The sequence below is a fragment of the Elephantulus edwardii genome, unplaced genomic scaffold (genome assembly GCF_000299155.1).
Source record: "Elephantulus edwardii isolate Elephantulus edwardi_28Jun2011 unplaced genomic scaffold, EleEdw1.0 scaffold00015, whole genome shotgun sequence".
In the NCBI taxonomy this organism is placed as follows: domain Eukaryota; kingdom Metazoa; phylum Chordata; class Mammalia; order Macroscelidea; family Macroscelididae; genus Elephantulus; species Elephantulus edwardii.
In genome coordinates this window covers 9,579,800-9,591,696 of record NW_006399765.1, presented here as the reverse complement: position 1 = coordinate 9,591,696, position 11,897 = coordinate 9,579,800, and the positions used below count along the sequence as shown (strand labels likewise).

General features: G+C 38.1%; 1 protein-coding gene across 3 annotated transcripts in view; it reads left to right on the top strand.

The window, feature by feature from the left end:
- NDRG3 (NDRG family member 3) overlaps positions 1–11,897 on the top strand; it is a 103,107-nt gene that overhangs the window by 39,299 nt on the left and 51,911 nt on the right. Inside the window, exon 3 of one of the 3 annotated variants that reach the window (XM_006881501.1) lies at positions 5,900–5,935. The exons of the other annotated variants lie outside the window; for them this stretch is intronic. Coding sequence (XP_006881563.1) covers positions 5,900–5,935 — 36 coding nt within the window. The remainder of the gene's footprint in view (positions 1–5,899; positions 5,936–11,897) is intronic. 3 annotated transcript variants of the gene reach the window in all.

The window sequence follows — 11,897 nt, the reverse complement described above, 5'->3', positions numbered from 1 at the left end:
TAAAGACAGGAAAGAATTACCAAAAAGATGTTAGAATAGAGGAATACAATCTGAAACTTGTTTTTAACATAGAGTAGTGAAAGAAAGAAATAATGAAGTAAGAGAGCTGAACAGAAGATTGCAAAGGACAGCTCAAGAAGATAAAGTGTTCTAAGAAAATGTACAAAGACCTGCAGTTAGAAACCAAATGGGAAAACATGCGTGGCACTTCTCAAGCTGAAAGAATCTAAGCCTTGAGTTGCAGTATTCTGTGGTCAAAATGCTTTGAAGCTATTCAGAACAAAGGCTCACTTTTTCATAAGCAGATTGCAAGACTTTGGGTCACATACTTTGGGCTTTATGTTATTAAAAAGGACAAGTCCCTGGAGAGGGTACTATAAGGTTTACTCATCTCTACCAAAAAAATTTGAAAGCTACATGACTGACCAAAAAACTAAAGAAAGATTATCCTGCCCATTGTAAAGAAAAGAGATCCAAAAGAAAAGGAAATTATCCACTGACAGCACAAATATCAAATGCAAGTAAAATCTTGTAGATATTTCAAGAACAGTTGCAGCCGTACAACAGCAGAAAACTCTCAGAAATCCAAGCCAGATTTGGAAGAGAATGTAGAACAAGAGGGCTGCTGATCTTGGCTGAAAATAGACAATACTAGAATGGTATTTACCTGTGTTTTACTGATTATGCAAAGACATTTGACTGTGTAGGTCATAGCAGAGTATGACTGACAGTGCAAAGAGTAGACATTCCAGAATACTTAATTGTGCTTTTGTAGAATTTGTACATTGAGCAAAAGGAAGTTGTTTGAATGAAACAGTAGAATCTTAGGTGGCGGCTTACAATAAGGAGAGGTGTTTTTCAGGACTATATCCTTTCACTATATTTCTTCATTCTGAATATTGAGCAAATAATCGAGACATTGGACTATAGAAAAAGAGTAACATCAGGATTGCATGAAGATCTGTTATAATATGTGATGCATAGGTTATAGGATTGGAGGGAGACTTCCGTTTACAACCTGCCATATGCAGATAACATAACCTTGCTTACTGGAAATGAAGATTTAAAGTACTTGCTGATGAGTATGGATTATACCTCAACATAAAGAAAACAGAAGTCCTCACAGCTGAACCAGTAAACATCACAGTAAATGGAGAAAAGCTTGAACTTGTCAAAGATTTCATTTTACCTCACTTACCAATCAGTATTTATTGTTGTTATATGCCATTGAGTCACCTGTGACTCATAGTGACCCTGTGTACAATATCTGAAGCCTGCCCTATGATGAGCGGGTCTCACTGACTCCAACACACCTACCCCTGTTACCACAGTTACTGTGTCAATCCATGTCATCTGGGCTCTTCCTCTCCTGCGCTGTCCCTTCACCTTTCCAAGCATGATATCCTTCTCCAAGGATGCCACATGCCGAAAGTATGTGAGACAGAGCTCCAAAATCTTGTCTCCAAGGAGTAAAGTGGCTTTATTCTCTCTAAGACAGACTTGTTTGTTTCCCTGGCAGTTCATGGTATGTTCAGTACTCTTCTCCAGGACCATAACAACGGCATCTATTCTGTCATCCTTAGTCCAGCTCTCTAATGTATTAATTGCAAGTAATTATGAAAACCATGGCCTGGTTCAGGTGCATGTTAGTCCCTAGACTGATATCATTATTCTTTAGAAATCAAACAATACATATTAAACAAATACTTTACAAAAGACCTCTTTGTAGCATCTAAAAGTAAAAGCTGTCACGTGAGAAGTAAGATGAACTTGACTCAAATTGTGGTTTATTCAGAAGAAAAACAGCCAGAATTTAGGATGATTCTGAGTTGAAGGATGGTGAAACTTCATCTCACAGTCTTTGGACATGTTATCAGGAGGAACCTGTTGAAAAACATCATGTTTGGTAAAGTTGAAGGTCAGCAAAGAAATGGAAGACCTTCAGTGAGATGAGTTGCACAGTGGTTGAAAGCCAGTGTAACAGTGATTGTGTGGATCATGCAGATGCATTTCTTTCTGGGGTACATTGAGTTATTATGAGTTCCAGTTGTTTACTGAACACTTGAAAATTAATTGTTGTGATTTAGAAATTTGATTTTTAATTTTAGTTAAACTGGCACATGTTAAAATGCAACTGTAGATCGTCTCAGTTGGTTCTATGATTTGTTACTTTCATGGAGAGGTCTGTTAATTTGTATATTTGTACTACACAGGACTGTGCTATAACTATTCTGCCTTGTCAGTAGTATAGACAGTACAATATGGTTCTTTTTTCTTTTTGTTTTCATTGTAAAAAACATATATGGGGATCCAAAGGGGTTAACAGTTGGGAGCAGAAGGGTGAGGATGGGTAGGGATGAAATCACAAGGTTGCACAATTTGGTGGGTGGAGTGAGTGGTTAAAGGAGATGAGAATGATCTGGTGGGACAGAAAAGACAGGGTAATGGTAGGCATTGCCCAATGATGATTTATTTATTTTTTTTTTAACAAAGAGATTGTCTTTTTTATTTGTGGGTTTCCCATTTGGGAATAGGGGTACAGACTGGCTGCTTCATGCTCAACAGGGACATTGAGATGAAGGGGAAGGGGAGCCTACTTTAACGCTTTACTGATGGTCTTGAGTTGAAGCTGCATGCCTTCTTGTTTAGTCAGAAGATATTTTCATGACATTTTCTGTCATCTGAACTACAAGGTATTTGCATGGGTGGGTCTAGTGAGAGCGGCTGGCTGACCTTTGAGGCTCCATCCACCTTCACTTCTTTAGCTGGCAGTTATATTTCCCTTTTGTCTCTGAAAATGGGCTCAGGGTTCAGGTTCTAGAACAAGACTCAATATTCAGGTTACCTACAGGAAAGGGAGCAAACCTAGAAAGATCAAACTTGTGAGTCACAAAGAAAAGGGCTTTGGAAATTGTTGCTTACAGGTGCACTGGAGGAGGAGATGGAGGAAAGTAGCTTAGATAAAGTTCCTCATACACACCAGGCAGTTCTTCCCTGCCAGATGGCTCTCCCCAGGGCCCAGGCAGCACCCCTCAGGGGCCAAGCAGCACTCTCCAGGGGCTGGGCGGCTCTCCTCTGCCAGGTGGCTCTCAAGGGACAGGCAGCTCTGCCCAGGGGCTGAGTACTGTTTCTAAGAAGACCTTAAGAAGAGTCTTGAAGGGAAGGGCCATGAGGTTAGTATTCACTTGGCATCAGATTCTTAGATCTCTGTAGGTGCAGTCATTGGGAAAAAATTTTTTTTTTATTCCCTCCAGGCTTCAGGAAGCCTTTTAGAAACAGAATACATAAATTATTCTAAAATAGCTTTCGAATAATCCAAGAAATTCCCTTTATTTCAAGGGAGTTGCTTATACTTAGAGAAAAATTAAGATAGCCTGTTCTCTGCTTGCTGAAACTGAGGAGGACCTGAATTGCTTGCTGCAGAAGGTTAAGGACTGCAGCCTTAAATGTGAATTGAAGCTCAACATCAAAAAAAACAGAGATTCTCACCACTGGGCTGATTGACAGCATCGTGATAGATAGTGAAGTGATTGAGATTGTTAACAGATTTAGTTTGCTTGCCTCCATAGTCAACACTATTAGTACCAACAGCCAGGAAATTAAAAGATGAATTGCATTGGGAAAGTCGACTGTAAGAGACCTGTCCAAAGTAATTAAGAGCAATGATGTCAGTCTGTAAACTAAGATGCACCTAATCCAGGCCATAGTCTTTGCAGTTACTTGCTGTGCATCAGAAAGCTGGATAATGACTGGGGAGGTTGGAAAGAGAATTGATGCCTTTGAGCTGTGGTGCTGGAAAAAGAGTGTTGAATATACCATGGACTGCTAGGAGAACAAACAGGTTCATCCTGGATAGGTTGAGACCAGACTGTTCCTTGGAGGCAAGGATTTTGAAGCTTCACCTGACATACTTTGGACATGTTCAAGGAGGGACCAGTCCTTGGAGAGCAACATGATGCTTGGGAGGGTGGACGGACAGCGCAAGAGAGGAAGCCCCTCAATGAGATGGATTGACTCAGTGACTGGAGTAAAAAGGGGTAGGTGTATCAGAGACAATAAGATTGGAACAGGATAGAGCAGAATTTAGGACTTTTGTACATAGGATCGCTATGAGTCGCAGGTGACTTGAAGTTACATAACAAAAATATTATCCTTTTCATACTCTTTTTTTTTCCTTTTCATACTCTTATGTCATACTCTTGAAACTCTGGCATTTGAAATGCAGCAAAAACCTCTCTTGAGTCATTCTCATTGATTCTTTATTCTTTACCTTAGTTAAACATTGTTGTTGTTATGATGTGCCATCAAGTTGCCTGAGACTCATAGTGACCCTGTGTACAGCAGCCCTAAACCCTGCTCTGTTCTGTGGCAATCTCACCATCTCTGACACACCTACCCCGACTACCCTAGTCACTGAATCAATCCACCTCATAGAGGGTCTTCCTTTCCTTCTCCACCCTCCCAAGTATGATATCCTCCAGGGATTCGTCTCTCCTTGCAACATGTCCAGAGTATGTCAGACAAAACTTCAGAATCCTTGCCTCCAAGGAGCAGCCTAGCTTAACCCACTCTAGGACGAACCTGTTCTTTTTTTTTTAGCAGTCCATGGTATTTTCAATATTCTCCAACACCACAGCTAAAGGCATCAATTCTCCTTCTATCCTCCCTAGTTATTGTCCAGCTCTCTGATGCATAGCAAATGATTGCAAAGACCATGAACTATATCAGGCACACTTTAGTCTCCATTACAATATTGTAATCCCATTTTAGAAACATACAGACTTCACACTTGGATTTTTTTTTTTACTTTGATATACTTTTGAAATAATTCAAGGATTCATCTTTTTATTCTCTTGAGAAATTTTATGGGATGCAACCTACATATGCCAGTGTTTTTTGTTTGGGTTTGGTTTTGTTTTGTTTTTTTACTATTTTGTGTGTGTGTACTGTCAAATCGGATCTGACTGGTACAGGAGGATATTGGCTCTCCTTCTACAGCAGGGCATCTGGTGGATTTGAACCATGTGCCTCTGGGATTACAGTGTAGCGTCTTGCTACTAGGCCACCAGAGCTCCCCGTATGCCAGTGTATTGAGGATCCTGTTTTGTTTTTCCTTCCCTCCTTTAGTGATGTTTCCTTTTCCCCCCCCTCTTTGTTAAATTTCCAGTCTTCCATTTCACATTCATCCATATGTTTATTCCCTTTCTAATGCTTTCTCTAATTCCTGATTCTGAGTATGCTGTGCTCATGCTTCCCTTCATTCCACTTCAACGCCTTTCCTCCCAGGCACTTTCTGTGATTGTTATGTGCCCTCCTCTCAAACTCTGGCAATGTTTTAATCCTCTACCTGCAAACTCTTACTCTTTGCTTCAGATAGGAAGGCAAAATTTACAAGTTAGGAAACTAAGCTCCTTTCTTTTATCCTCACAATGAACCCATCAAAATTTAATTTTACCTCTAAAGAATTCCCCTTTACTAATGAATGTTAGGGTACTTTGATAGTGTAGTTCGTAGGGAGTTACATTGCTAATCTGAAGACTGCACTTTTCTGGCAGTTCAAATCCACCAGCAGCTCCTTGGAACAAAGATGGGCACTCTCCCTTGTGATTTACAGCCTTAGAAAACCTACTAGAGGATCAGCTATGAGTTACTTCCAACTGAATGACAATGAGTTTGAGGGTTGGTTTGGGGTTTTTTGTGTTTTTTGGTTGTTTTTTTTTAAGTGCATGTTAGTACCCCATCTGCCTTAGAACCTTTGAAAAATAATTGTTTTTGTTTTATGGCAACCAAGAGGCTGTACATCTGCTGGTTTCATTGTGAACTTAATTTGCTGCACCTTTGGGGAAGCTACATGGGCACACTGACTCTACTGATTGTGTTTTTTGCCTTCTGTTGACAGAATGGTACACGAAACTTCCAGGACTTTGACTGTCAGGTAAGGAGTGTACAAGCACCAAGGAGGGCTGTGTACATGATCTCTGCAGTACTTTACTTCCTATGATGGTGGTCTTGTAGAAATGGATTTCTTTAAATAGCTAATCATGACTCTTTAGGAATCCGGGTGGTGCAATCGTTAAACCTTTGACTGCTAACTGTAACATTGGCAGTTTGAGCCCACCCAGCTTCTCTGTAGGAAAAAGACTTGGCAATCTGCTTCTATAAAGATTACAGCCAAGTTCAGGGGGTCACTGTGAGCCCAAATCACTTCTGTGGCCCCTACCAAAAATAGTTTCCATATTTTTTTGGTCTTTGGATCAAACATGTTTAAAGTGATTTGCTATTAAATTGTTTGTTATTGTCCTTTACTCAGTTGAGCTCTCTTTGTGATAAAGATCTCCTTTCCTCAAATGCTATTGGATATCTCAGTCACAGGTGTCAAATATAGTATTACCACCTCCCTGTAACAAAGGTTGAAACAGTAGGGGTGGTGGCAAGACTTAACTTTCTTCTTTCAGTTTTATTTTGTTGTTCTTATTGAGAGTTTGCACAGTCAAACCTGTACCACTGTAATACTTTGTCCATGTACCTTTTCTCATTCTTTGCCATCACATCAGAAGTGCTTTCTCGCTGACCCTCTATGGAATTCCAAGGCTGTAAATCATGTAGGAGGAGATGCTCATCTTTTTCTTCTGTTGTGGCTTTTGGATTTGCAATACAACTCCCTTTGGACTACACCACCACAGCCCCATTAATTACATTCTCCAAGTTGTGTGGTCGTTCTCACCTTTCTTTTCTGCCTAGTTCCTCATTATCCTGCCCTCCAAATTTTCTGTCTGATCTTTCCCTTTGCATTTCATCACATACCGATAGGTCTTAAAAGAGCATAATGTTCATGGTGGACATTTTCAGTAGTTAAGCTAACTGTTACTTGGTTCTAAGGAGACTTCAAGGGATGCTTTTAGGCTATGTTTTAAAGATTATCTCAGGGCAATAATTGCAGAGATTCATCCAGCCTCCATGATTCCAGGAAATCTCAATTCTATTCTGAAATTTTGTTCTGAATTTCCCCTTTTAGTCAGTATTCTTCTGTGGAATTTTGATAAAAATATTTAGTAATGGTAGCTGAGTACCATCCAGTTCTTTAGTCTCATGGCAAGAGACAATTGTTTATAGAGGAAATAGCCACACATTTCATATCTTCTTCCTATTCTTGACTCTCCTTTCTCTGTCACTCTAAGTGAATAAAGACCGATTGTGACTTTTAAGACTGCAGGCCCTACACAACAAACTAGGAAGTACAACATAAGTATTAGACAAAGTATTTAGGCCAATTAATGGGTATGCCTTATGATACCATGACTCTAAACCTCCAAACTGAGGAACCAAATACTGTGAGGTACTTAATTTCACATAAACAGCCTCAACAGCTACTCTTTTATTGTTTGTACATTTGTGTCACACAACTTTTGGCAATTCAGCTTTTTAGAGGTGTTGACTTTTTTATAGCAGTTACAGTTCCTACCTACAAGTACAACCCTACCCTGAATCAGTGAGATATTTCTCTATCACTGTTAAACCCTTATTCTCCCCTCTCTCCTGCCCCTGGTAACCACTGATCAGTTTTTCCCCCCCTAAGTATTTACAAAGGTAAATGAGGTTATGCAGTATTTGTCTTCTTGTTATTGCATTCTCTCCCTCATCATAGTGCCTTCCAGACCATCTGTTTATTTTGTTGTTGTGCCTATTCACAGCAAAATACAGCAGTTCAGCAGTTTGTGCATGTACAGTTAGGTGACATTGATTGTATTCTCTGAACTGCACAACCTTTCTCATCCTCCTCAAGACTTGTTTCATCCTCCTCATTTGACTTATTCCTCCTCTGTAAACATAAACTTACTGCCTCCTGAATTTCATGATCTTTCAACTTGCTATCCTCTGTAAATAGATCTTGAAAGAGTGCTGTACTCAAGGAGACATTCTGTACTAATTAAATTAAACTGTTATTGGTGACTACCACAATGGACTTGAGTGTGGCAGAGATTGTGAGAATGATAGAGCATGGGTCAGATATATTGTTCTTATATTGATCACTATGAGTTTTAGTCCACTTGATGGCATCTAAAATTGTTGGTTTTAAGACTTGTGGTTTGGTTGAAAGTTTACATAGGAAATAAATTTCCCAGTCAACATTTATTACATTCCCCTCAGTATTAAACAATACTCTTTGTTCTTCCTTCTCAATTTCTCCATTTCCATTTGCCTTACATGTCCCTTCCCTCCTTCTGAACTTTGTTTACTAGCAAATGTTGCTTCTTTGATCTTGTATATAATTATCCTGAGGAGCATATCTCACAGGCGTTGTTCCTTTATGGACCTCTCTACTGCTGGGCTGAAAGATGATCACCAGGCTTACCAGTATTTTGCAAGTAAGTTTAGTTCCAGGTTTAATGGGTGCCCAGGTGCTATAGACTCAGAATATTTTTGGCTTAATGCTTAAAGGTTATCTCTGAACAGTAATTTCAGGGATTCACCCAGCCACCATGACTCCAGAAAGTCTGGAGACTATGAAATTTGAAATCTTTTTCTGCATTTTCATGTGGAGACTTCTTATAATAGCAAAAATATTTTCCTAAAATAAAAAGCCAAATTAAATGTTAATACAAGTACAGATTTTTTTTTTTTAATTATTTTTGGAAATCCAGAAATTCAACTTGACTCGTTTTTTTCCCCTAATGATGTTGCTCCTCTAGTCCTGTGCTCAACTTTTAGCCAAATAACAGACAGGCATATAAAGTGAACAGTAATGACAAGGAGGTTTACATACATTAGGACATTAGTTCTAATTAGTCAGGAAAGCTCAGAATGTTAGAAGGAATAAAAAAGGCCAGATAACAATGATAAACATAGAGGAGAAATGCAAAGAATGCTGTTAGGTGGTGCAGTCAGTGTCAGAAAACAAAATATGTGTGACGGATTGAATTGAGTAATAGTTTCATCCATAAACTTCCACCCAAATCACAGTTAAAAAAAAAGAAAAGAACTGGTAACTCTATGTATTTATTTATTTTTATTTGTTGATTAAAAGGAAGTAATGAGTATAAAGATACGGGAACTTGGTATCAGGCATTTTTACATTGTTGGAATGAATGTCATGAACATGACTAGCAGAAACAACATAAAGTGGACTCACTAAAACTATTTTTTTTTTTTCACTAAAACTATTAATCAAGAAAAAAACAGACTGCAAAACCAACTTCGTTGCTTCCAGCATTCAGCAAACCTAAATAACCAGAGCCCCATAGTTATTTCAGATCTGTATATTAAGGGAGGCAGGATCTTTTCTAGCATTAAAAGGAACAATTCTCTATCGTGTTGATGAACTGAAATAATACACTAAAGTATTCCAATTACAGAAACGAATATTTAAAGGACTATTATTTAAAGTCTTTGATGTCATTATCAAAAGATAGTCTTACAGATGAGGAAAAGGAGAATTAGATATCATGATTTTCCATAATGTCCCATTTTTCCTTAATTTGGAAATGTATTCTTTCCCATCTGGACAGGGCCAGAGCCGAGATATTGTCAGCAGTTGAATTGTACTTTAAAATTGCCTTGGAAGAGGCAGGCTCAGATGTTGTTACTAAATTTCCAAATTCAGACATTTCTTGATATGATTCTTGAGGACTTTTTATATACAGCATAATCACTCTTGTGCATTAGGGAATCATTTGATGTAGGCGGTAACTCACTGACTCAAAAAAATAGGTTCTGTTTTTTGGTAATTGTGGCTATAATATCTGAATTTATTACTATTAATATTAAATGCTCTTTGTCCATTTCCAGTTCGTAGCAATCCTGTATGCAACAGAATGAATCACTGCTCAGTCCTGTCCCATCATAACAATCATTGCAATGTTTGAAACCCATTATTATAACTTTTAGCCATTGTGCTAGTCCATGTTGCTGAGGGTCAGTCTTTTTATCCCTGACCTTCTACCAAACATGATGTCCTCCAGGGACTGGTACCTTCAGGTAATAAATCCAAAGTACATGAGATACAGTCTCTCCATCTGTACTGCTGAGGAGTTTTGTGGCTGTATTCATGCAGAACAGATTAGTTTATTTTTCTGGTAGACCATGTTATAACACCACAATTCATTCGTTTTTCTTTGATCTGTCTTACTCATTGTCCAGCTTTTGCATGTACCTGAAGTAATTGAATAAACCATGATTTGGGTCAAGCCACCTAAGTCTTCAAGTGGTATCTTTGCTTTTTAACACTCGAAAAAGGTACACAAAATTTATGTGATACAGTATGTTGCTTGGTTTTTTGACTGCTGGTTCTTTGAGTGTTAATCATGGATCCAAGTAAAATGAAAATCTTGACAACTTTAGTGTTTTTGCTATTTATTATTATGTTGCTTATTAGTTCAGGTGTGAGGATTTCTGTTATCTTTTTCTTTCCAGCAAGCAAGGTTTTGCATATGACAGGTTGTTGGTAAGTCTTCCTCCAATCTTGCAAGTTACATATCACAAGTTAAAATGAGTCTGTCGAGACAGATTCTTCACATAGCCCAACATCTTGAGTATTTGAAACAGTGTGGTGAAAAGATACAAGTTGGAAGCCCAGCTTTCTGATTTTAAACCGAGCAATATTGCTTTGTCTGTTCAAATAATTGCCTCTTGGTTATTGTACAAATTACATTCTAGAATTTTCACTCTTTCCATTGGTATCCATAAATTTCAATGATTCAAAGATTCAAATAACCTTTGTACAGTCAATAAAACACAGGTAAACATCTTTCTAGTATTCTGTTTTCCACCAGGATCCTTCTGGCACCACCAGATGGATCTGGTGTTCCATATATTCATCTGAATCTAGCTTGAGTTTCTGGAAATTTTTTGTCAGTTATTTTCTCAATATCTTCAAGATTTTACTTGCATGTGATATTAGTAATATTGTTGGATGCTTTTCGTGTTTAGTTGGATCACCTTTTTTTTTTTTTTTGCAAGGGGCCAAATTTAGGTATCTTTTTTATTTATTTTTTTTTAATGTAGATATCTTTGAAGTCAGTTGGCCAGTTAGCTATCTTCCAGATTTCTTGGCAGAGATGAGTGAGTTCTTCCAGCACTGCATCTGTTTGTTGAAACATCTCAATTGATTTCCTATTAATTCCTGTAGTTGTTTCAGTCGGTGCTTTCAGTGTATCTTGAATTTCTCCATTTAGTACTATTATGTTCGCTCTGAAATAGTTGTAAGTTCACTAGTTCTTTCTGCCCCCCCCCCCCATGTGCTTCATTGGATATAGAGCAACTGGTGGACTTGAACTGTGTGCCTTCAGGATTGCAGCATAGCTCCAGATTGCCACCAGAGCTCCCCAGCCAGTTCTTTTTGATACGGCGGCTCCCTGTGTCCTTTCCATCTTCTTTTGATGCTTCTTCTACTAGTCAATATTTCAGCCATAGAATCTTTAACATTACAACTTGAGGTTTGATGGTTTTTCTTCAATTCTTTCAGCCTGAAAAATGTTGAGCATGTTCTTTTCTTTTGACTTCCTAACTCCATATCTTTGTGCATTTAATTTTTATACTTTATTTTTACTTTTTTAGGAACCCTTCAGAATCTTAATTTAGAATTTCTTTCTTCACTTCAGCTTCTCTACATTCAGTATCAAATTTTAGAGTCTGTTTTGACATCTAATTTGATTGTTTCTTGTGTTTTTAATAAAATTGTACTTTCTTCATGTGTAATGCCCTTCATGTCATCCCACAACTTGTCTAGTCTTCAGTTTATTAGTTCAGTGCATCCAGTTTGTCCTTGAGACAATTTGTAAATTCAGATGGGACATACTCAAGGTCATACATTGCCTCTTGTGGATATAGTGTAAACATTTATATGCACTGGGAACCTAAAAAGTTCATGTGACTAACATTATTACTCAGGGGTTTTTTTT